The sequence below is a fragment of the Lynx rufus genome, unplaced genomic scaffold (assembly GCF_022079265.1).
Source record: "Lynx rufus isolate CCGP_SWC_20201006 ecotype Redwood Valley unplaced genomic scaffold, mLynRuf1.p SCAF_14, whole genome shotgun sequence".
Taxonomy (NCBI): Eukaryota; Metazoa; Chordata; class Mammalia; order Carnivora; family Felidae; genus Lynx; species Lynx rufus.
The window spans coordinates 25,380,441-25,407,600 of NW_025814828.1; the positions used below are offsets into that span (position 1 = coordinate 25,380,441).

General features: G+C 39.9%; 1 protein-coding gene across 1 annotated transcript in view; it reads left to right on the forward strand.

Moving 5' to 3' along the window:
* Positions 1 to 27,160, forward strand: part of IL1RAPL1 (interleukin 1 receptor accessory protein like 1) — a 666,390-nt gene that overhangs the window by 618,457 nt on the left and 20,773 nt on the right. The window contains exon 10 of the mRNA XM_047075771.1: positions 26,030 to 26,173. Within this exon, the coding sequence (XP_046931727.1) occupies positions 26,030 to 26,173 (144 nt within the window). The remainder of the gene's footprint in view (positions 1 to 26,029; positions 26,174 to 27,160) is intronic.

The window sequence follows — 27,160 nt, forward strand, 5'->3', positions numbered from 1 at the left end:
TTGGCTTTTAAAAGGTAACATTCCTGGGGCGCTGGATGGCTCTGTGGGTTAGGCATTGACTTCAGCTCAGGACATGATCTCAAGGTCATGATCTCATGGTTCATGAATTCAAGTCCCGCATAGGGCTCTCTACTGGCAGCACAGACCCTCTGTCTCCCTCTTACTCGCCCCTCCCCTGCTCACACTCTCTCTCTCAAAAAGGAATAAACATTAAAAAAAATAAACAAAAAAATAAATGAATCAAAGGTCACATTCCTGAGATAGGTCCCAACCATAATTAAGTCTCGCTTTGCTGTTGGGCAGGGAGGCAGATAACTCCACTGGGGGCTTGTTGTTTTTGTTTTTGTTTTCTTTTTTAACAAGACCGTTGTAAACTTAGAACCATGCCTTCACTGCAGAAATTTTTCATGTATATTACAAGAGAAATACGGGGTTTTTTGTACATTATGCTGAGTGAAAACTTTCCAGTTTGGGGAGTGAGTACACTTGATGTTTTCTTACTCAGCAAATTCATAATGATTTTAATTTCAAAGCACATGTTTAATCCTAGACTCTTTGAGGTTGAAAAAGAAAGAGAACCTTGAAGACTGTTCCCCCCCACTTCATCGGGCAATAGATTCCCTTTGAATAATGTTACTGAAAGATATTAAAACAGACACTTCTGTTGTCAGGTTACTGCAATATTAAAATAGTCTACCTTTGGAGGATGTGAGTGGAGGGGAAAGGTAAGGAGCAGGTAGCAATGATTGTTCCTTTCCTTATATAGCCTCACATGAAGGAATTGAGAATAGGAATGTTATGCCTATAAAAGGACGGAAATAGCTTCCCAGAGTTGGAAGCAACTTAAATGTTGTGTAACTGAACCACTCCGTAACATTTTCCTAAGGGATCCGTCAGCTTATACTGGATCACATTCCCTCTGAAGGAAGCCAGGTTCTATCTCTAGAAAAACCTGTTAGAAAGCATCCCTGTTTCACTGTCTGCCCCTTGACCCGAGTTCTACACTTTTAATCTCTCTTCTCCCAAACAGCCCTTCAAAAGTTTGTTTACTATCACCATGACCCTCCTGGGCCTTTACTTCCCTGGATTCAACTTGTTTAGTTTTTTTTAATTTCTTTTTCCTTTCTGTGGATACAATACTTTGACCATCCTGTTCACTCCCTTGAATATGCTCTAATTAGAGTCTGAATTATTTCTCAAGAAGAGAGAAGATATAGGGCACCTAGAAAAATCTGTTGACTTAGGGCACCTGGGTGGCTCAGTTGGTTAAGCATCCAACTGTATTTTTAAAAAATTTTTAATGTTTTTTTCTTTTTACTTATCTTTGGGATAAAGAGAGAAAAAAAACCACACACACGAGCTGGGGAGGGGCACAGAAAGAGGGAGACACAGACTCTGAAGCAGGCTTCAGGCTGTCAGCACAGAGCCCAATGCAGGGCTTGAACTCACAAATGTGAGATCATGACCTGAGCCAAAGTTGGACACTTAACTGACTGAGCCACCCAGGAGCCCCAAGCACCCAACTCTTTGGTTTTGGCTTGGGGTTCTGTCTCTCCTTCTCTCTCTGTCCCTCTCTCACTTGTGCTCTCTCTCTTAAAATAAATAAATAAACTTAAAAAAATCTTTTGGCTTGGACAACACATATTTCTTTTAGGACAAGGTAGGAATAACAGTTAAGTATTGATCGTCAGAGAGCAAGAGATAGTTAGCAGAGATAACCCCTTCAAGGGTCCTGCTAGCTGAATTAAGAATCAAATTGACTTGAGACAGATCAACAGGAGAAAATCAAATTTAATAGTGTATATATGGGGGATCGACACAGACATGGAAGTTCTGAAGATAAGAAAAATGAGGTATATATGTCATCCTGAACTAAGGAGAAGAGGGTAGGGGTCAGGGACTTTGGAGGAAAGGAATGCATTTCACAGGATGGTAAGAGGAAGAACAGACGTTTGGTAATTAGGTGTTTGCCCCACCATACAGATGGATCACTCAGGGAAAATTTATCTCTGCTAGGGATGCCTGGGTGGCTCAGTAGGTTAAGCATTCAATTCTTGATTTCAGCTATTCGGAGTCTTGATTTCAGGTCAGGTCATAATCTCACGGCTCATGAGCTTGAGCCTCCTGTCAGGCTCTGCACTGACAGTGTGGAGCCTGCTTAGGATTCTCTCTCTCTCCCTCTGTCTCTGCCTTCCCCTGCTCATGTACTCTCTGTCACAATAAATAAATTAAAAAAAAAATCTCGGCTAATAACCCTTATTCAGGGAAGGACCACTAATTTCCAGTCTTGTCTGTAGTTAAGGGAAGGACAAAAGTTTTTCTTGGGCCCGTAGGGTTTCAGTTACCTTCAGCTCAGAATAATCTTCATGCCAAAGTGGCCCATCTTGGGGTGGCCTGCCCTTGGCCCCTACAGGATCATAAGGAGAAAAGAAGGAAAATGAATTGTATCTGAGGAGGCACACAGCCAGGAAGGGTCAAATACCCCCGGGCTATTTTTAGCATTTGTGGCCTAAGGTTAAGTTGCCCATAGCTACAAAAGCTTCCAGAACTACAAAAATAAATGATTGAAGAATCAAGGAAATTGTTTGAAAAACTTTCCTGATACTGTCTGCTTCCCTAGACACGGAGAAGAAAATTGTGGCCAATGTTGGAGCGGTCGTTCATACTTAAATGCACAACAGTTTTCAAATATGTATATATACTGCAAGCATTTTGGTTTTAGTAAAACAAAAGCATTAAGAAGCAAAAAAGGTGTTTGTTCTTCAAGGTCACGTACTCCAAAAGTCCCTTTTAAAGTTAGCTTGTGCCTTCCTTTTAAGGGAGCAGCAGCAATTGAGTCATCAGTTCACAAAGGCAGCAAGGCATGCAGCTTCCTGCCCTTGAGAGGCTTATGATCACGGGGAATGTTCTGTCCCACTCATCTTTGTGAAAAAGAAAGGACTTTGGTTAACATGTGGCACGACTGCAAGTTCCCCGCCTGGCAAGGTTCAGAAGGTCAAGGCACAGCACATGCAAGTCTATAGTTTTGGTCTTGGACCACGGCGTCCCTGAAGGAGTCAGATTATTGTCATGCTAGCAATTAGGGAATTCTCAGATGAGTTGCCGTATTACTCAGAAGACTAAAAGCTCAGAGAAGGAACTGGAAGCTGTCACTATTAATCATATTTTTCTGCCATTTATTCATAAATCCCTTAACTTATCTTATTGGCCTTCCAAGCCTTTCATTTTAAAACCTCCCTAAAGACATGTGTTAAACCATTTGATGAATACAGAGCTTGCAAACCACCATTATCGGGTTTTTTGACAGGTACCCTTGCCAGGCCACACCTCCGTGCAAGTAACTGAAGCATTTTTTCTGCCACCATTACCTTTTGTTCCGTATTGTTGACATAATAAAAATGATGTCAGAGCCCGCCAATGGGTGGTGCGTATTAGGATAGAAAACCTTTCCTGTCTTCCATTCTAGGTTCTTTGGCTCATCTAATAATTAAATTGACATAAGACAGATTAACAGGAGAAAAACCAATTTAATTCCGTACATATGGGAGCCCCAGATATAAGAGATTCAGGGACAATCTCATGGCTTATCTGCCATTCTGAGCTAAGGAATGGGGCAGCGGTCTGGGGCTTCAGAGGGGAGGAGGGTAATTCATAGGACAATAAGCTGATGTTTGACTATACCTCTACTGTATAGTCAGGTCTTTCAGGCACAAAGTTATCTCAGGTACTAGATTTCTTTCTGAGCCAGGCCCCTTATCTAATTTCATTTAGGTAGTTAAGGGAGAGGTAAACAGTTTTCTTGAGACTGCTGTGTCTTGATTACATTTAGTTCAAAACCACCCTCATGCCAAAGCAGCATGTTTTGGGATGGCAAAACCTGTCCCCCTTCTCATGGATTCTTGGAGATACCACTCACCTGTATCAAATGAGTCTTTCTTTTGTGTGTGTTTTTATTTATTTTTGAGAGAGAGAGAGTGAGAGAGAGAGAGCCAGGGTGGGGCAGAGAGACAGGGAGACAGAATCCAGAGCAGGCTCCAGGCTCCAAACTGTCAGCACAGAGCCCGATGCGGTGCTCGAACCCATGAATTATCGGATCATGACCTGAGCCGAAGTCGGACGCTCAACCAACTGAGCCACTGAGGCGTCCCTCAAATGTGTCATTCTTAATGCTAAGAGAATACTACAGTAAAGAATTCAGCTAGGATTGAACTAGGCTAGACTGTAGACCAGACTTTTATCTTAAAAAAAAAAATCTTAATTCCACAAAAACTGCGTGAAAATTTGCTAGGAAATTTGACCATAGAAAAACTTTCTATGGGAGCTCCTGCGTGGCTCAGCCGGTTGGGCGTCCAACTTCAGCTCACCTCATGATCTCACAGTTCGTGAGTTCGAGCCCCACATCAGGCTCTGTGCTGACAGCTTAGAGCCTGGAGCCTGCCTCGAGTTCTGTGTCTCCCTCTTTTCTCTGTTCCTCCCCCGCTCATGCTCTGTCTCTCTCTCTCCTTCAAAAATAAATAAAAAGGTTACAAATTTTTTTAATAAAAAAAGAAAAAAATTTTAAAAAAGCAAAACTTTCTATGAGGGGTGCCTAGCTGATTCAGTCACTACAGCGTGCAACTGTATTTCAGGTTTGTGGGTTCGATCCCCATGTTTGACGTAGAGATTACTTTAAAAAAATAAAATCTTAGAAAGAAAGAAAGCACGTAAGAAAGAACAAAAGAAAGAAAGAAAGAAAGAAAGAAAGAAAGAAAGAAAGAAAGAGGGAAAGAAAGAAAGAAAGAAAGAAAGAAAGAAAGAAAGAAAAAGTTTCTATGGGAATATTCAAAATTGTTGATTCCTTTAGCCAGGGAAGGTACTTGGACAGACAGTTGAGATCACGTCAGATATTCAGTGTAGATATATTTCACATACTCTACAAAGAACTAGATTATGCAGTGAACAAGAGATAAAGGGCCATGGGACAATATTAGTGTTCACTCTAGTCCCTGACCTGACAAGCATGCTTGAGAAAGAACCAAAGCACAAAGTTGGCACATTCGTTTCTGTGTCATTTCTTATTCCCACTGTTGCCCGTATGTGAGTGAATTTCATGTTTCAGTCTCTGAATCTCTTACCCTGATGCTTTTGCTTAGGTTTCTAATTGCTGCTGCCTGACTTTGGCATGCATCCAACACTGGCCTTCACCTTTTTAGCTTCCCTCCCAAATCCTATCCTTAACTATTCCCTCCATCTTTGTTTTCAAATTCCCTGACACAAAGGATTCTTCAGAGCAGCCCTGTACTGTGGCCTCAGGCCGAGCCGCTCTTGCACCCATCAGGCAGTCCTAAATTACTTCTTCACTGTGTTTCTTGTCCATACCAAAACTCTGGATGGCCTCACAGTGCTGACTTGTTTACTGTATGGAACAAAGTGGTTTAATGGTTAAAGGTATAGACTCTGCAGCAATGTTGTGTATTCAAAACACAACTCTGTGTTTACTGTGTTACTGTTACTGAACTTAATCGTGTCCATGCACCCAATGCTCAGTAAGCCAATGTCTGGGATACTGATTTTGTTTTTTGTTTTTGGTTGTTTTTTTCCAAAAGTTTATTTACTTATTTTTGAGAGAGAGAGGGAGAAAGAGAGAGACAGAGAGAACACATGTGCAAAGGGGGAAGAGTGAGAGGGAGAGAGTCCCAAGCAGGGTCTGTACTCAGCATGGAGCCTAACATGGGGCTCCATCCCATGACCATGATATCATGACCTGAGCCAAAACCAAGAGTCCATCACTCAACAGACTGAGCCACCCAGGCACCCCGAGACACTGGTTTTGAAGCAAAGAAAGCCTTATTATGAGAAAGACAGCCCATGGAGAAGGCTGGAGTCATTCCCAAAGTTTCCTGGCCCAGTGAAGCCTAGCGACAGTTTATATGTGTTTGGGGAAGGCGGTAAATATGTGAGAGGAGGGAGAGGGGTTTCTTGAGAGGGAGGGCCTTGAAACAACCTAGAGGTAAGCATTCTTCCTGACAATGACACACTATCTGGGGGGTACAATCAGATACCTCAAAACAAATGTTACCGTGACAGTCCCTATTAGATTTCTACGGTCAGAGCGCAGGGATAAAAAAGGACAAAGTTAATGACTGATCATGCATGAGGTTAAGAGGTGGGCATGAAACATAAGCCAATAGGGAACAAAACAGAACGTGGAGCTGATAATGCAACTAATACCAACTATAGTGCTGCTTACATTTTCAAAACAGGTCCAGGAACCAAGCATCTGGCCCCACTATCTTGGGTAAATCACTTAATCTCTGTGAGCCTCAAATTTCTCTTCCATAAGATGGGAATAATTATAGTACCTACCATATAGAGGAGCTATGAAGATTAAATAAACTAGTATGTGTCAACACGTATCACAGTGTCTGACACATATTTATCACCCAATAAATGTGAGCAGCTATTATGTGATTTCTCTGCTCCCACTACATGATATTCTGAGTAATTTAGGACGCAGAATAATATGTTCCATTAAAAACTCCCGCAAATCTAATTTTAAAATCTAATTTGTCTTGTATTAAAATGGCCAGCCTTAGCTCCAGCCCCATTGAGTCTATATTTTACCTTATAATAAATTTATTTAGTTTGCGCTGTCCTAAAGGAGAGCTTCTTTCATTTACTCAGGCATTGAATGATAATTATTAAGAGCCTACTATGTGGCTGGCACTCATAAAATTAAATGGACAGGAAATAAGAGGCAATATAATTTGAAATGCCACCGTCTTCTTTTTAAATTACTTTGATATTAAGCATTCCTAATATAGAATTGTGCTTCTAGGAAATGTTTAGCTTTGAAGCTGTCACTTTAAGGCAATGTTCATTAACAATCCTGTTCTGAATGATTATGTTTAGATACATTGATTACAATAATATGGCAATCCATTCATCATGAAGTAGTTTGGGAGCTAGCAAACTATCTCTCTGAGAGACCAGCACCAGTTAATAATGATAAACATGTAGGTTTTCTCTATTCCCTCTCAAGCCCATTTTAATTCTTGCACACATACACTTTCCCTCTCCCTCCAAAGAATGTAATCAATAGAAATTAGACTTGCTCAATAAACTCCCTAGCCCCCAGAATATCTTTAGTAATGTAATTAACATGTACATCATTTAGGACACATTGTTTTAAAGTCGGATGAATTTAGACCCAGCAGACTCTATCCCTTTTTGTAATGAATCATTTTTTGTAATATATGCCCTTATCCTTGTTAGTATTTACCTACTGTATTTATTTACTGAGAGATACAGTGAGATCACAGAACTGTTTAAGCCTCTCTTGGGGCTCAACATTTGACATCGTTGATCACTGACTTCACAATATGGCACAGCCAAACTTGGCCCAGATCAAACCCTTCTACCTCTCTTTCTGGTGGCATCTCCCTAGAAAGACAATGGCTCATTAAAAACTGAACAGGCGTCCACTCAAGAGTCGCTTTTACTGAGTTACTGCTCTAGGGAGGAAAAAAATTTTCCCCTTACCCTTCTAGGTTCTTGCCTGAGACCTCCCTGTAATAAGAAACCAGATTAACAGGAGACAAACAAACGGAAGTTTAATAACTTGTATACCTCCTCTATGCAAGGGAGATATCCAGGAAAATCAAGCAGCTCCCTGAAAAGGCCTGAGCTGCCCCCTTAAATACCATCTCCGGGAAAGGCAAAAGAAGTCGCTGGGGATAGGAGAGCCAGCAATGGAAAATTTCCAGGAGAAACACAGTAATCAAGGGTGTGGTTGTTATGCAGATTTAAGTCTTTGCTTCCTCCATTGGTAAGAGTTTTTAGACTTAAGACGCCCATACAAATGGAGATTTCCCTTATACAAGTAAATGTCTTTTACAAAAGGGTAACTTCTTGGTTTTCAAAATTTCTCCTGTGTCTGTAGTTCCTTAAAAATAATCCGCCTAAAATAATCCATATGCCAAAAAGACATATTTTGGGGTGATATATTCTCTTCTCCTTCATTGCTTCTGCAGTGCCCACATGTTAAGGAACTTTAGTCATGGTGCTGTAGCATCTCCACATCAGAGCCATGATGTTTAACACATTCTTTCCTTGGAGAAGAGCTGACATTTTGCAGTCAAAATGTTTCATGTCCTGTAACATTTTTCTTGCTTCTCTGCTCCTCAGTTGTGTAGGACATCTAAACAGCTGACCTCAATTCTTTCTTTTTTTTTTTCTTGATAAATAATGCCCAAACAAAAAATACACTTGATGGCTATTACACCAGTAGCACAAATTGTCTGATACTGGTGATTTTGTACCTTTGGGTTTCTTGATATGGACACTTCAGCAAGGTTATTTACCACCAAAATTACAGGCATGAAAACTAACCTTTGGAGCTATTTCCTTAGACATAAAATATATGAGGTAAGTGAGATTACATTCAACTTATTTCTGCCTCAGCACTGAAATATCTTTTCAGAACTCTGTCGATCCCGGTTTTTCCTGATCGGCTACAGCATGAAGACTTTTTATGTAGTATAGTCTTGCCTTTAACTCATTTTAGTCATTCAGTTTGCTTTAGTGTGAACTAGACTATTCAAGCAGCATCTTTGTTAGGAAAGAGAAGGACCACTGTTTGTGGATGATTAGCTTACTTCTCAGTTAATAAACATCAAGGGCTGGGGGGGGGGGTGGATCCTGGACAAAGCCGGTATTGGGACCAAGAATGATAAACCTTCAGTTTTTATCATTCATGTTGAACTAATCATGAAGGCCAAAGCTCTCACTTTAATTATACGTGGACCTAGTCAATGGAAGTCCTTTACCTGCCTTATTGAAATCTTCACTTGTTTTGCAGCTAACTGTTAAATTCTTGATCAACACCTTTAACTTGTATTTCCGTGTTCTACTACTCAACATACGTAACCCACTTGTGAATGTGAGTGGGATGATTAAATGTATTCTGAGTAATATAAACTTTGTCTGCAGGAGGGTTTCTTAATCTTGCCACGACTGACCGTTTGGACTTGGGTAATTCTTTGCTGTGGGGGTCGGTCATATGCACTCTAGAATGTTTAGCAGCATCCCCAGCCTCCACCCGTTAGATGCCAACACTACCTTCCCTAGTTGGACAACTAAAACTGTTTCCAAATATGGCCAAATATCCCCAGGTAACAAAATTGCCACCGGTTGAGAACCACTGACTGACAGAAGAACAGGTATTTTCATCTTAAAAAACCTTCAAGATTATACCCAATGTGGTTGTGCTACTGAACTCAAGAGTTTGCCACTTGGGGTGCATCAAATTGAACACAACCCAAGGAAATGTCTAATGCAAAGAGCTTTTTGCTATTTGTTACAAGTAAGGAGACAGGGAGATAGCTCTCAAAGCACTGCCTCCTTGTGGAGTTGGCACAGAAAGCCTTTATTTGGTGTATTAGGGAGTGGAAGCAGGAAGCTTACCTTGGCACATTTTGGCTCAGTTGTGCATACCTAGCATGTCAACTTGATAGTGCATATACATCGTGTGTTCAAAAAATGGCCAAAAAAACTGCCCACAGGAGGAGATCTTAGTGTTATAATGAATGGAAGTTAACTTCAGGTCAGCTTGGGGGGGGGGGGTGGTGGCTTCTGCACAAGTCCTTAGTTTCAATCCTGCTCAGACTGCTTCCCATAAGAGGCCATCAGGTGAGACACACCTGGCAAGGCACAATCCGCTGAAACACCTAGTTGGGTGTCTCCTTGCAAAACAAAACACATTCCTTCCCTGCTTTTGTTCCTTCTCCTCCTCCCTCTGCTGATAGCTTTTAGCTCTCTTATTTGAGTAACTTCCTGCTGCATCCCACCTAACAGTTGGGTGTTTCTTATAGCATTGGAATTCACAAAAATTAGGTTCCTTGTGTTTCCACTCCTTGAGAGTCAACTAGAAGTCTGTAGAGCAGCCCTTCACAGTCTTTTTTTGTTGTTACTGTGCTACTGATTGAAACATCATAGCCACTAACTCAAGAAATGAGTAGGTGATCCCTGGGGCACCACCCGGTCCACTGCCCCTTCCTAAGGAATCCCAAGGGGGCTGGACAAATCAAAAGCGTATCTCCTGACTGAGTCTGCCAATGCTTTTGTGGAACAAACTTGGATAAATTCACTGCAAGAGAAGCCAATAACTCAAGAGATGAGGGTTTGGAAAAAAGAGAGAAATTTACTTTGGTGCCGGCAGTTGAGGCAAGTGGCTGGCTCAAACCTTAACAAACGAACTCTCTGCCAAGAAGATGGTCGCCTAGAGTTTTGTAGGGAGAGTTTAGAAGGAGTGCATGCAAGAGAGTGGGCAGAGAGCACGTGATCATAGGTGGGGGTCAGTATGTGTTCAGCCCATGATGATGGGCAGGGAAGAGGACTTGGGGGTTGTGGTCTGCTATGCATTCCATTGTTATCAGGGCTTTTCTGGCTTGGTGGATGGAATGTTCTGATCACTGGAAAACACCTTCATCAAGGCCTCAAGAAAGTGTGATAAGAAATAAGAACAAGGGGCTTCAGTTAGAGCATGATGTCAGCAGTCTGGTCTATTTCGGGTTCTAACTTTTAGGGTCTGTAGTTAATCAAGAGGGCTTGCTGAGAATTGCAGTCTTTATAGTACGTACAAATCACCTAGAGAGTTTGCTAAAAAGTGGTATGAATTCATTAGTCCAGGGTGGGACTCAAGATTTGAATTTCAAACGAGTTCCTTATTGATGTTGATGCTGCTGGTCTGTGGACTGCACTTGGCCTACCAAGGTCTTTGCCTAGACAATAGGTCCTCCAATAAACTTGGTAGCATCTTACAGGTAAAGAGCAACTAGCTCTCTTGAGTTCACTGTTTCCATGAGAGAGAAATGAAAAAGGAACACAGCCAGTCAGTGGGATTAATTCCAACTAATTGCCTCATTCTTCTTACACGGTCAACACCTTTGAACCTATTTGAACATTAGTGCATTGCCCTCACACTCTACTCTTAATGAGGTTACTTGCCTCACCTATTCAATGAAACTGTGCTTTATAGAACACATTTGCCACTTGGAGAGATGTCTGAGAGGGCACTCTCTTCAAGTGTTAAATAATTAACCTCTTGAACCAGAAGGGCCCTCATTGTTGGACACGATTCTTATATATCCCTTTTGTAAAGAGAGAATCTACCTAGGAATATGTCTTAACAACATGTATGTGCGTATATACATGTATTTCAGCCTATGCAAACAAGCTATACACACAGTGTTCGTTTGATGCAAGTAGCAATTACCAAGGAGGAACAAGGTATATGATGGGGCAGCAAATACCATGAATTTTCTGTTTTGGACACTTGTATTCAGCTAAATCTCGATTATGTGTAGTAAAGAAGGGCATACATAGTATAAGAATTGAGGGGCGCCTGGGTGGCTCAGTCAGTTAAGCATCTGACTCTTGATCTTGGCTCAGGCCTTGATGTCAGGGTCGTGAGTTCAAGCCCCACATTGGACTCCACGCTGGGGATGGAGCCTACTTAAAAAAAAAAAAAGAATTGAACCTCCACATATGATTGGCCAATGATAAAACTGTGAAACAGACAAAGAAAAATTTGGGTAAATAGTAGCTACATGTTCAAAAGTTCGACTTATTTTAACAGGCATCTGTCTCTAGCAGGTAATAGAGGTTATAAATCAGAAATAAACTTGAAAGGGAATCCACTGGCCCTCAGATCTTTGTGTTAGAAAATCTTTACAGTACACACAAACAGGCAGTTTAAAAAACAATAATTCCATTTAAAGTATATGTGAATAGAGGTCAAAATCACAATAACTTATTCATAGCCACTGCCCACCAACACACTACTCCCTCTTCCTTCTCAGCACCACCTTGATGTTCTCATTATTTCTAGGTCAAAACAACCTGTTGACTGATGATGTTTCATATCCTGATCAAAATCTCATTCACTGCAGGCTGCTTAGAGATGATTCATATAATGCCACTGTATGAAAAAACAACAAATCATCCGCATTCACCAAATAGGTATGGGCAAAGCTGTGGGCAAAGCCCTGGGTTAGGTGTCTTTAGTAGTTGAGTCACTGCTGCCAGAGGGGTGTCTGCCCCCATCCTGGGACATGAAAGCAACGTTTCTGGGAAGAGGGAGATGGCTGTGCATTTTTATGGCTGTGAATTCTTGTACTCAGTTGAGCAATGGCACAACTGGGTCATAAAATGCAAGGTATAACTTCTAATAAGCAGTTCCTGTATATCGAACTTTGACAACCAGGTCAGTAAAGTGAGAAATTAGACATGACACATAAAAAATGCTAACTACTCTCTCAGGCCATATAATAGGAAAAAATGTGTTGATTTCCAATAAATTACCATGGAAACCTATATTAGTTTTGAGTGTCGAGGACTACATTTGCCAGCTATAAGAAATATGTTAGTTGTTGGTCTCTACTTTTAGGGCCCATTTACTATTATTAGTATGTGTTCTATGAAGATGAATGTATCTGGAGATTGATTTCTCTAAATTAAAAATGGACATTTAAATGCTGTTGTTAGGGAGGAAGAATTTCCTCTACCCTTCAAGGTCCTTCTAGCTGGCCTAAGAATCAAAGTGACATGAGACAGATAAACAGGAAAAAAAATCAAATTTAATATTTAAAATGGGGAATCCACACAGACATGAACTTCCAAAGACAGTGAGGCAACCTGACATTTATAGGAGCTAAAGGGGGGGGGGGTAGGTGTCTGAGGATACAAAGGGGAGAAAGACCATTAGCAGCAAGGTGAAAGGAGAGGTTTGGAAAGCAAAGCTTGCCCTGTTATGCAGATAAGTTTCTTATCTTAGTTAAGGAGGAATCTCTGTTAATAACTCTCCTCCTGGTACCAGCAGGCAGTCAAGGGGGGAGGTAAAGAGCTTTTCCTGAATGTGATGGGTTTTGATTGCTTTTTAAGTCAAAATAATGTTCATGCCAAAGAGGTCCATTTTGGGGTGGCCTGTACTTGGCCCCTACACTATTAAAACAGATTTTAGGGGCGCCTGGGTGGCTCAGTCGGTTAAGTGTCTGACCTTGGCCCAGGTCATGATCTCACGGTTCGTGGGTTCGAGCCCCGCGTCAGGCTCTGTGGTTCGTGGGTTCGAGCCCCGCGACAGCTTGGAGCCTGGAGCCGGCTTCGGACTCTGTGTCTCCCTCTCTCTCTGCCTCTCTCTCTTTCTCAAAAATAAATAAACTTTTAGGGAAAAAACCAGATTTTATTTTTACTTCACACAAAAAAATCCAGTGGTATATTTAAGAAAACGCAAAAAGGTCAGTTTCAAAACCCCCCAAGAATCATTACCATGTATATGAATGAAGATTTACTGAAAAGAAATTGTGAACTGTGATGGAAAAACAGACTATTTCTTGAGAATGTTTTGGTTTTGACTCTTTACTTGTATGTGACCTAAAGCAAGTCTCTTTGTGCCATTGTTCTTCATTTTTGTCGTTTGTAAACTAATTGCCCTTAAGCTGCAGTGAAAGAATCTTGTAAGAACATATGGAACCCTGGGTGACTGATAGTACATTATTAACCCATTTGTCAGATCTTACAGATTCTGTGAGTTTGGAGTCTTTGTACCTCAGTTTGCAAATCTTGAAAGTGAAATGAACTGTTTTCTCTTCCTAGAGATGTTTTTATGGTTTTAAGTGTTTATAAAGTTGACGCATATTTTTATTTTTTTTTTAAGTTTTATTTTTGAGACAGAGAGCATGAGTGGGGGAGGGACAGAGAGAGAGGGGAACAGAGGATTAGAAGGGCTCCATGCCACCACCAGCGGGGAACCCCTTTGGGGGCTCGAACCCAGGAACCATGAGATTAAGACCTGAGCTGCAGTCAGACACTTAACCACCTGAGCCACCCAGGTGCCCCCGTTGACTTATAATTTTAGATGACTAGTTCCTGTAACTGAAAAATAGAAATTACAATTCCTTAAGGTATGCAATTGCAGTTCAGAGTACTGACCAGTAATGGTTGCCAAGTTCATGGAAACTAAACTGGAAGAGACTATTATCAAAGCTTAAAGAATGACCTATTATCAAAGCTTAAAGAATGACCCATAAATTGCCTCACTTAAATCAATTTGGAATTCTAATTCTAGTATGTAATGTAAAATGAGTAGGACTTGAAAACTATCATCCCACACTTTCAGGGCAATGACTCACAACAGCTTGGGTATCAGTCAAGTTTTCCCCTCTTCCTTTCTAGGTTCTTTGGCTGGTCTCATAATTACATTGACAGAAAACTGATTCAAAGGAGAAAACCAAATTTAATTTCATGCGTCCCAGAGCCCCACAGAAATAGGAGACTCAAAGGCAGTTGGCCAATTGAGGCTTACATGCCTTCCTGAGTTCAGGAATGATTTAGGGGCCTGGAGCTTCAAAGGGGAGGAAGGCAATTCACAGGAAGATAAGAAGAGTAGATATTTGGTAGTCAGATGTTTGTCCTGCCATGCCAGTTAAATCTTTCTGTTAATAAGTTGTGTCAGGTAGGAGAGCTCTTTCTGGTCTAGGCCCCCTTTGTCAATTCTTTTAGGCTAAGGAGAGGTAAATGTTGTTTCTGAGTCTGCTGGGTCTTAATGGCCTTCAACTCAACATAATCCACACTCACATTTTGGGGTGACATGTTCTCTTCCCCTTCAGGTACATTTCTAATGTTCCCCAAATAAACCAGTATGTGGATATCATTTAGACATGTCAGTATTGAAAGTAGCTTAAGGACTACATTAAAGGTATCACAACAAAATCCCATGTTGGCTATCTTCTTGTGTAGGCTCCTATCACTGGCAACTCTGTAGTCACATCAAAATTGATCATCTTGAGGGGCCCCTGGGTGAACACTTAATCAGTCGGTTAAGTGTTCGACCTTGGCTTAGGTCGTGTTCTCACAGTTTGTGAGTTCAAGCCCCACATTTGGCTCTCTGTTGTCAACACAGACAGCACAGAGACCACGTCACATCCTCTGTGCCCCTTTCTCTTTGCCCCTCCCCTTCTCTCTCTCTCTCTCTCTCTCTCTCAAAAATAAATAAACATTAGAAGAAATTTTAAAAAATTGTTAATATTCAAATGTATTTTCACCTGTTAACTATTTACATACTAGTTTAGGTTTCTCATCTGTAAATAAATGCAATTAGAGTAAGTGAAATTTGAAATCTTATTATCCTTTTATGATTTTCATTGAGCATGTTGTATAGAGTCAGGGAAAAAAATAAGAAAAAAATAAATCTATTTTGGTACAGCCACTGAAAAATTTTAAAGTGCTTACAGGAAACCGATCATTCATCTTTTTGCTCTAAAATCAAGTTATTTACACATTTTAAAAGTATATTAAAACCTATTTCCTTCAATGTCCACTCTTGTTCTCCCTTTATGTCTGTTAGAAAACATCGTCTGGGGGGCACATTTACTTCTATATTACTTTCTCAAGCCATTGGTAATTTTCACGCACCAAAAATCTATACGTAGAGCAAGACAGTAAGATAATGGCTTAGTCTTTGTGAAGCAGGTCCATGTTACTGCCATTTTGGTGAAAGTGAATTCGTTAGTGAGGACAGGCCCTTTATATATCCCAACTACACGGGCCACTAAACTCTATAAGTCATTCACTTTATTCTCAACGTCACTGTGGTTTAAGGAGCTACTTACTGTTCCCTTAGGAGGAATCAAGGAATGGTAGATCCTCCTACCAGTAGTGCCCAAACCTTGCCTGTTTCTTTGTAGAGTATTAATGGGAGAAGAAAAAAGAAACATAAACAAGTGTTCATAAATTCTTGACTCTCTTTACAGAACAGGGCAAACTTACCACTATTTCTCGTAGCGCTTTTATGTTTTCAGAAAACAGAGAGCCATCAAAAAGATTCAAGAGAGATAAGAAATGGAATTTTCTGTTACTTCTGTTGAGGGAAATAAACCAGCATATGGTTTGATTATTGTTTTTGCCTTAATAGTCTCTAGCTGTGTGGAGTCACCAAGATTTTGAATGAAACTTGTCTCATCAGAGAAACAGTTTTTGCCACACACATTTTATTCTAACACTTTCAATAATTAGGAAATACATTAAAACACTAAAGGAAGAAAATTGTAATAATAACAAAATTCCGAAGCTGATCAACGCATCGCATTTCGTATATTGCGACGCGTTTAGTTTTTACATACGTAAAATATTTTATAAATCTATTTCCAACAATCGAATATACTACAAATCCTAGTTTGTTTGTTTTTTTCAGAAGGGCTCAATGTGTCTGTAGAAAACATGGCTCCTTCTACTGGTTCTGTAAGCAGTCCAGATGTTCTGGTTCTTTGGCCAATGCAAAGCATTCCCAGTGGAAGACCAAAGTGCTCTAACTGCGACAGCATGTCCTCTGGTGGAGGACTGCTTCCAGGATAAACACTGCAGCCCTTAACAAACAGGAGTAAAATGGCAATGCCACCTTCACTCTGACAATTTTCTCTTGAGAGATGTTTTCGAACATTCCATCTGTGCCTGTCTGTTTGTATGACACGTTGAGAAGGAAACTCCTAGTAGAGAGAAAGCAAATACTTTTTCTTCTAAGAGGTTTTCCTTTAGGCAGCTGTGAAATTTGACACCTTGATAAACAGTGGGCCCGTCTTCTAAGCTGGTCACCTGAGGCCCATTTTGCTCTTTATTCTAGCAGTCCCTTTCTTCTTTGTCTGATTTCTCCTCATCATACTCAATCTTATGAGACCTAAGATGAAGGAGTCCCCGTGTGAATACTTTATATGTTTGCGTGTGTGTACAGATACATAAATGTTCTGTGTACGTCCCAAATGGTGGTCCTTAGCCAGACCTATTTCAAAGACTGCTTTTATAACCAAAGGGGAAATGTTTTCAGCGATAAAGCTCTATCTGTGTTAGTAATGCCACATTGTGCTTTCTGAAAATATGTCAGTTTTCCACAGGGGAGAATCATTGTCCTATTTTTCTGACCTAATTTTGGGAAGCCTGGTTTAATTGATACCACGAATCCTTCAAATAAATACGTATTGACGAGGTACACCCTAGTTGCTTTGAAAAGAAAACAAAAGATAAACCATGTTCTAGCTGAGAAATCAAAACATGCAGTTGATTACTACCATCCATCACACCATACATTTGCTTTCTCTGTACTTCACCCCAAATGACTTGCCAAAAACCTCTGCACTTTGCTACATCCTGCACTTTGCTGCAAAGTGTCCGACCCCCATCCCTAAAATCTCCCAACACAAACACAAACGCCCTGAGTGACCTGCTCACCTGACCTGCGGTTACGCTGCTTATAGTAGAGCATTTCTTACATGTATATAAAAGGCCGACAGAGTGAAACTTAAGTGCACAATGGGTGTTGGCTTTTATTACTCTGTTATTAAATATCTAAGTATATGCCAGACTCTGCCACTAGACATGAGTTCCTTTAAGGCAAGAAGCTTATTTTATCCATCACTTTGTCACTAGAACTCAAAGTACTACACCTGGTACATTTAAGGCACTTATTAAAGCGGGGTGTCTGGGTGGCTCAGTCGGTTCAGCATCTGACCTCATTTCAGGTCATGATCTCATGGCTTGTGAGTTCCAGGCTCGCCTCGGGCTCTTTGCTGACAGCTCAGAGCCTGGAGCCTGCTTTGGATTCTGTCTGTCTGTCTGTCTCTCTCTCTCTCTCTCTCAAAAATAAATAAACATTAAAAAACTTTTAAGGCACTTATTAAATGAAGAGAGAGTGAAAGAATGAATGAATGAGTGAAAAGAAAACAATTGGATCACAATATCAAAGATGGAATGATTGATTTCTAAATGCCAAGTGCACACAAACCTTCCTTGTCCTGTAAGTCTGTACGAGACTGTATGGTCATTGGATTTATGAATGAGAGAACATTTCTATATTTGTATTATTTAGTTGACCATTTTTGTAAAGAATGATATTTTATTACCAAATTAATAGAATGCATATTAGTAATTCTCCCTCTTCAGTTGCTTGAACTTCATGACATGTTGGCTGGGAAACTGGCTCACAAAGATATTCTGGGAATTTTAGAGTGGGAATGCATAAAAAACTAACTTTTTGTTAGAAAATTGAGTTTGTTACTAATCATCTAGTCATTGATTTATTCAACAGATATTCATTGAGTACCTACTATGTGTCAGATAGTTTCCAAGGCACTTGATCAGTAAAAAAAAAAATACGGACAAAATAGACCCCCCCCCCAAGAGCATTCTTGCTCTTGAAAGAATTTAAATTGCAATGGGAGACAGATAATAAACAATAATACGTTTATTAATAAGCAAATTAATATTATATCGTGATTAATGCTTTAGCTAAAAATAAAGAAAAATGGATGCAAAGTGTAGTTTGTGATTTGGAATGTGTGCTCAGGAGAGCAAATTGAGATGGTGTTATATGTGAAGAAAAAAGGCAAAGGGAGAGGCATACCGAAATCTGGGAGAGGAATATGCCAATCAGAGGGAACAGCTACAGCAGAGTCCTAAGGTAAAACAATTGTCTGTAATGTAAAACCATAAATAAAACTAAACAACATAATGCAATATAGTAAGTTACCACAAAAGCTACAGAAAATCCATTTTCTGAGGAGACGAATCACTTCTGGAAAAGTGCCATTCAAAATCTTAGCCTTGCCTTGCAGGATTGGTAGGGTTTTGATAAGTGGAAAGGGGAAACTCTATGTCAGTCCAGAATTGGGAAAATGCATGTCAAATTCAATTCACATTGGAGAGATGATTCCAGCTGGAGGTTAATTAGCTGCTTCAATTAAAGGAGTGAAGGGCCGTGAATGCCAACATAAGGGTTTTGGACTTTTTTCCAAGAGCATTGTAGAGCGACCAAGAATTACTGAAGAAAATTCCAAAGCAAGGGCACGTTTCCGGAAGATTACATTGAAGGCTTTGTACAGATTAGAATGACTGTAAATAATAAAACTTCCAGTCAAGACTGTTCAATGCAGAACACACTCTAATTACAGTAACACTTGAGATAATATGATCTTACCATTTGTCTTTTATTTTTTAACTTTTGATTTTGAAAACAAAAATACTGGACAGTACAGAAACACTGCAAGAATGGCAAAATAAATTTCCACATATCCTCCTCGACTAGATTCACCAGACATCGTGACTAAATTCTTCCGTGTGAATCTTCTAAACACAAGGATGTTTCCCTACTTAACCACAGTATAGTTATCAAAATTCAGGAAAATTGAAAACGGTAGAAAGCTATTTCTAAAATACCGTCTTTATTTCCTTTTAAAAGATTGTTGCAGTAATACTCTTCTACTGTATTTCCCATCCAGGATTCCATATTGCATGTTGTTGGTCAAGTCTTCTTACTGTCCTTTAATCTGGGATGGTTCCTCAGCCTGTGACTTTCAGGGTGTTGGGAATGAATTTCCTCTGCCCACTGAGGTAACTGGACTAAGCATGAGACAGATTAACAGGAGAATATCAAATTTAGTAGGAGGAATCCCCACAGAAGTGACATTTAAAGACAGTCAGGCGACCCTAGGCTTATGTGACCTCCTGAGCTGGTAAGAGGAGGGGATGAGCTTGGGAAACAAAGTTTGGAAAACAAAGGGGTTTAGAAAACAAAGTTTGTCCTGTTATGCAAATAAATTTCTTAGGTAAAGAGGAGTCTCTGTTAAGAGCTCCCTCCATGGTACAGGCTCTCCTTTACAAGGTCAATTTAGGCAGTTGGGAAAGGTGGAGACCTTTGCAGGCATCTGCTGTGTTTGGATTGCTTTTAACTCAAAATAACCAAGCCAAAGGGCTTGCCCTTGACCCTAACAATGGCTTGGACAGTTTTGAAGAGTAGAAACCAGATTTTTTTTTGTACAATGTCCCTCAGTTTGGTTTGCCGCATGTGCCCTCCTTTTTTTGGATATTTACCTGTTTCTGGCCGGAGTACTATGTAAATGATAATTGTGCCTCCTTAATGCATCACATCAGGAGGTAGGTGATCAGTGAGGAGGTACTTTAGAACAGTGTGAATATCCTCCCTCGTCAATCTTTCACCCAATAATTTTAGCATTTGTTGATAATCCTGCCTGAATGAATTACTATTAGGATGGTTGAAACATCGTGGTTTGTAATTCTATCATTTCTTCTATTTTTACCTAGTGGCATTCTGCTTTGGCTAAGGGAGACCTTTCTTTTTAATTTATTTGTTCATTAATATGAATTCATGGAATCATGTTTTTTTGATTACTGTCATTATTCATCTTAACTCATCTTTTAATACATACCGCTTATGAATATTCCTTTTACTTCACAGGAAAAAAACACAACACCCTTTCCATCTGGTTGGAAGGAAGAAAAGCACATTTTAAGGGGAGGCTTTAGCTAACTGCAGAAAGAATGATGTATTTTTTTTCTCTAGTCTTTTGTTTTATTTTTTAATTTTGAAGTTTATTAACATGTAACAATGCGATTCTAATGGCTTCTGGCGCTTAGACTAACTACGCCCTCATGATGGGTTCTAGCCAACAACCATATTTGCATTCTCGATTGGCAGTAAGTAAAAGTTAATGTGATACTTTTGCTGAAAACCTCTCTCCAAAATAACAAGATATACCACTTTGAAGGTAATCTTTTGCCCAGATGTTTGGTTGCACAAATCAACCTGCTAAATTCAGAGACCATTTTCATTTTTATTATTATTGTTATTATTATTATATTATTATTTTGTACATCCTGCCTTGTTCCAAAAAGCACTTTCCAAAAGCAAAACTTCTATCTTTACATACTAGTTTATACCTTCCCCAAAACATTTTCTTGCCATTATGTGAGTAGCAATTCAGCTTCTTAATGCGTTACCGAAAAAAAAAAAATTATAACTGCTTCTAAATTGCGTTGAAGTATTGTAGAATTGAGTTGAATATCTTTGTAGGCTGAGCATAATTATCCTCCTGCCAGGAACAAATAAGTTATACTGCTCCAGAGAAATAAATATGCATATGAATTTATGTGGATGGATAAATCCTTATAAAGTTTAGCTCTTTATAACACAATGAGAGAAGAGGAAATGTACTTGGTGAGGCTAATGAATAAACCGGGATCATTAGATTGTCTATCATGCATTTCCCCCCACAAACTTGCACTTTACTGCATATAAATCAGGGCAGAACATTTGAAAGGACTTTATATAATGAATGAGGCAATTTTAGGCTGAACTATATAAGGAAAAGCCACCTAAAATACTCAGTTATACTTTAAGCAAGATTATGCATATAAATACATATAGAGAAACAAAATGAAAATCCAAGTGAGGAGTTCAAAAATACCTAAAAACTTGGATTTACTTTGTTAACATCTTTACCTCTTCAAAGATACCTAGCAGAAAAAGTTTGCCAACAACAATACCAGGTACTGGCCAGTAGAAAAAAATAGGATCCCAAACTGCACTAGGTAATTGCAGCAAGATTAGTGTAAACCAAATGCATTTATTATTTGCAGTGTAATCCAATGTACTAGGAGATGGCATGCGCTTTATTTTAATTAGCTGTTTCTTTTAAAGGGTTGCTTGGTCCAACTGTCTTGATAAGAAAAAATTGTAGTCATTGCTCAAAATGCTTGTAGCAAATCTAGTTTTAAATTGAAGCAATTTATTCCGAAAGCAGTCTACTACTGCAGCAATAATCAATGTGTTTTCCCTTTGCCCAAACTGGAGCTTTCCAAAGACTATTGTTAATTGCCTGTAACTAAATGACTGCTGGTGCCCTTAAACGTAACTCTTTGGCACTTGTTCATTTGTTGTGTTTAACCAAATGCCAGTTTCCCTTAGGTTTTGCTGAGCAATTTTGCTTTACAATTTTCAATATTCAGTCTCAATCCCTTAAAGGGGGGCAGAGTCTATCATTTTAACAAAATAACACAAAGGCTAAACAGATTCTTAAAAGGTCTGCACTTTCTCTTTCCATCTTCTGATGTTGAATTGTGCTGAAATGGAATCTTTTTATTTTTTAAATGCTGCCACTCCAGGCAACTTGAACTGGAGCTGAAAAGCAGATCCCATTTCAAAGGGAAGATGACATTTGCTGGGGCAACACCTTTCACATTGCAATGTAAGGATACGATACAGCAGTGGGCCCAAATCATTTCTTTTAACTGTAACAGAATTTAACCCCTAGTAATTTTGTCTTGACCCAATGGATAAGCCATAATGGGTAGCACTCATATTAATGAATGCGTCCAGCTTGGAGCAAAAGAATGTGGAAACTAAATCTAATACACCCTTTTGGCGGGGGGAGAGTTTACACAGGGCATATAAACCAGTGTGAAAAACTTAAATGAAATTTTTTTAACCTCTCCCATTTATACTATGAAGGGCACGTAAGTTACTCTTGCATAAAAACAATGTAGTAACCGAGGAACAGGCACTGGTGTGTGGACCTTGGCGAAAGACCCATTTCTTCTCTGACTTCCGAGGACATTGTAAGAACACCATGCTTCTGAATGTAATACTACAGAAGTATCTGAAGGAAATTTGAGATACTCTCCGGATCCCAGGACAAATTCGCTCCTTGAAAATGCCGTGTCTTTGGACCTGGTTTTGGTGTCCCTATTATTAGTAAATGACTATCCTCTGGCTCAGAAGGCTTATTCTTGCTTATTGCTCATACTCTAGGTATATATAACTTTCCATATGTTTGTAACTTAAAGTATACATTCATGTGACAGTAGACCATTTCTGTAATTGCTAAGCCCCATCAACCCCGCTGGCTTTTTCTCATTACATTTCAGACAATACTATTGATTGGCCTATGAAATAGTATATTTGAGGTAGTGTATATAATTATTTGACTGGCCCTAGACTTCTAGCAATGGGAATAATTCACATTTGGGCAGTGACTTCTCTAAAAATAGGAAGGACTTACTTTCATATAATTTTTCTCTAATTTTGCATATTCAGTGTTAAAGGTCTTAAAGAAGTGTGTAAAGACCAGTCTTATAAATACCATCCAAAGGAAATGAGAATTCCGCTTATTAGAGTAATAACATCATGTTTCAGGCACAGTTTTGGATTGTTTTGAAAGGTGTTCGACTAGATATGGGGTGAAGCACGCCAGTTGCCCAGGCCTGGTGCCATGTCTCTAGAATCCACAAGTGCGCTTGGAGCCAACATAGAACCATTCCTGACCTGGGCGGATACCTGCCAAAGCAGCTGTCCTGACTCCAGCTTTCTTTTACAGCTTCTCCCCACCTGAGCCTTGAGTTAGAATTTATAATGACTGTTTTTTTTCAAAATATCAAAGTTGTGAAGAATGGAAGTGTGGTTAACGTAAGGTGAAGTGCATGGATGGTAGGTGTTCCGTTCATTGCATTCTGACAATTATATGCTGGTATATCCATACCTCAAAAGAGCTACAGAATGTTTCAGAATGTTTCGTCTACCCCAGAAAGTTTCCCGTTGCCCCCTTCCAATACATTTTCCCATCCCTTATCCACAAAGCATCCATTTTGTGATTTCTATCACGATGGTTTATTTTGGCCTGCTCACGTACTTCATTTAGACAGAATTATACAGAAGATACTACTTTGTGTGTGGCTTCCTTCACCTAACATAATTTTGTGAGATTCACTCTTGTTGCATGTGTCCGTAGTTTATTCTTTTTACTGCTGAGTGTATTCTGTCATACGGACGGACAGCAGTCTGTTCAATGTCTCCTGTTAATCACCCTTTGGGTCGTTTTCAGTCACGGCCACCATGAATCAGACTTCTCTGAACACTCTTGAACAAGTCTTCTTGTGGATATCTGCTTATATTTCCGTGGGTGAATACATAGGAGTGCACTCGCTAGTCATAGGGTAGATTCCTAAGCTAACTTTATTAGAAACCACCCCAAATTTTCTAATATAGTGGTACCATTGGGCTTTGCCATCAGCACCGTTTGAGAGTGCAAGTTAAGCGTTCTCCGTTATTTTTCCCTGTCTTTTCTCGTGCAAGCATTTTAGAGTGACAAATTGTGTCTAATGCGTTAAAAGAGAAAACAGAGTGAATCGGAAAAGAAACCACGGTTCAAATGTTTATCTCTTCCATCGTATCCAGTACAATTTAAGTCAGGTGATTTTGGTATACAAATTAGCCTGTGGGCATAAGTTAGTTTTCTGCAGGTTTCTGTGTATCTGGTGGAATTAACTCATATACTGAGAGAACCAGGCCCAATGCCCCCCACGGAATTTACCTACCCACTTATCCTTTCTGTTCGCACAGGGATGGGACAACATCCTGAGGAGCTTTTTGTATTTCATTCCTGGTACTTTGGTAGTAGTGTCTTGTGTAGGTCCTCACAAGATTCAGCATGTAAAGGTGTCTGATATTTATGAGTACAAAATATAAAAATTTCCAGGAGGCGCGTTTTGGCATTTCCCTTTTCATATTCATTTAGACTCTAAAAGATTTAATAACTCGTTTTCTTTTTCTTCCTTCAATTCATAAAGTCCAATCACTTCTAATAAGGTTGTCTTCTATTTTCCATTTAATTTTAATAACAAGAGCATCGGCATACACTTGATTAAACAGCAGTTATATATGTTTTCTGATTAAACTGTTGAATTGAAAATGAGGGACTACATAATGAAAAATATGGCTGAGTTCTGTAATTATCCCAGGAAAAGTCACGTCACATGCAAACACACGTGCACACACGTGCACACACACAAAATGTTCTGGTGAGAAAATGATGTCCGTGTTTTCAAGTTATTTATCCCTGATAGGGCCCTGTACTCCTGATTATTTCACCCCCTTTTTGAGATCTCAGGAGTGATCTTGTAACACAAGAGTAGTTGTTACTCAAGCCGTAGATTATTTTAAGGTTTTCACTGTAAGCCTACATTTCCTCTGCTCTGAAATTAGATAACCCATCGATGAATTTTAAAGTAAAGCATCAAAAATACCATTACTTTAGAGCCATCATTTCAGGAATTTTTATATCTAATGGTAATTAAGGAAACCAGCACTTTTCAACGTAGTCATCGACAATAGTGAACCATGGCTCCCCATCAGTAACGTGTGTACCGTGTTGATCAAGACGGCAGGCATACGTAGGCACGTAAAGTGAACTTCATAGTCTGTGCATTCTGGCTTAATGTTTAAAAGCCGGTAGCCTTCATTTTGTTACAATGTGTATGGGCTCTAACGGGGAAGAAAAGAAGTGAATATTCTATCCCCAGAAATGCCTGATGATTGTTAATGTAATATGGATATTCAAGAGGAAAAAGAGAACATGTATGTGGCAAGAGAATCCCTCTTTTGGGTAGAATGTAGCAAACTGCCTAGTAAAAGGGGAAAGAGAAGAAAAGAAAATTCTCTAAATAGCTTAGTGAAAGGAAAATACTACCGACATAGTCTGGTGTGACATCCACGGGGGGGGGCCGGCTCTTTGAGCCCAAGTATTCAGCCGCCAATACTGTGGCAGGCCACACTGGCACGACTCTTCAGGAGGCAGCAGGCAGTATTCCTCAGGTGGTCCACCCAGCCCTCTATGTCACAGTCCACACTGCCCTTCAGGAACTGCGTTGTTGGAACCCTTACGTCCCCTCAGCCCCAACCCCTAGGTGATAGCACAGGTGAGAAAGGTCAAGATTCACATTGGGTGAGTTCGGAAGCCGTCCTGACTTAAGCGCTTCATATCCACAGGAACCGATATTTCTTTGATCAACCCCACAAGCATAATTTGTGGGATTCCCCCAAGGGATATGCTTATATGTGTTACTGTACTCAGGCAAGCCCAAGATTATCGTTTCCAAACCAGTATTTCTAATTTGTTTCCGTCCAATGCCGTCTCCCATTTTTACCACAAACGATGTCGCTTAGCAACACAGTTACCACAGACCACCTTATCTGGTTACCAAGGAAACAGACCTAGCAAGGTCCCATTTTCATGCAGAAGGGGAAGGGGTTGTGTTAATCCATCACCTACATCTGGTCTCATCCACAGAACTGTGAAATCAAGTTGAATTTGTGACTTGGAATGTGAACATGGTATAATTCCCTTTGGTGATTTGTTGTTGTTGTTGTCCCCAGAGTTGATGTACACAGTTGAACTTGCTGGAGGGCTTGGTGCTATCCTTTTGCTGCTTGTTTGTCTGGTGACCATCTACAAGTGTTACAAGATAGAAATCATGCTCTTCTACAGGAATCATTTTGGGGCCGAGGAGCTGGATGGAGGTAAGATGAGTTCCCTCTTTTGATGTTCTCTCCGGATGTGCTTCTTTGTTTCCTGCCTTTGTTTTATTGAGAGGCAAGAAAAGTTACCGCAAAGCCCCTGGCAGCAGTTCTTCTCATCTTTCACTGTTCAGTTTGTAAATTCATCTTTCACGTGGAACTCTACGTGTGATGCTTTGGAGCCAATAGGCAATTTCCTCTGCAAATGGTAAAGCAACACCTACCCTTTTTAGAATCCTATTCCAAATAGCACTTGCAAATTACAGACGCTGATTGCCACGCTATCCGTGTTCATCTTCTCTCACCTTGTAATCAGCACTGAAAGGCCAGCTTTGCTTTTCTACAGGCAAGGAGTGCCTCTTTTAATTGTGTTCCCTAGCCCAGTGGTTTGAACGGAATCTCAATTTGTTCCTTATTTAGACTGACCAGTTGTAATAAACTGTGTTGAATAGTTTAGAATGCATAGCAGTCTTTCCAGTCCTGTTTATGTAGCTATATTTAGACAGACTGATTTTTCTTCCAAGTGTGGACCAACAGATAATAATGTGCGCAAGCACATTGTTTTCTACCAGTTTTACTCAAATTGGACAAGTAAATGTTGTTTACATAGAAATCGTAATTATTATTTACCCCTTCTGGTCAGTCGTGAATTCCGTGTGCCCTCTAAGAGGAATTTGGGGTCCTTCACATGGAGGTCCATAAACCACCCATTAGAGGACTGAAGATTTTTTTCATTTTCGTCACTTGAAAATGATTCACACATGAGGTAAATTTGCAGTAGAGGAAGCATATGCAAACTGCCATACACAGTGCAGATGGCCACGGTTTCTTGCTCATATTTATCGACTTTTTTTCACTGACACTTTTGCCCCGAGTGGCACAAAGGAAAATGAAGGGACCTTTCCAGAATCCTCTAGAATAAATCCACAGGTAGAATTGTGGATTGTCAGACTTGGGAAGAGGAAGTTTGTTCAGTCTCTATTTTACCTT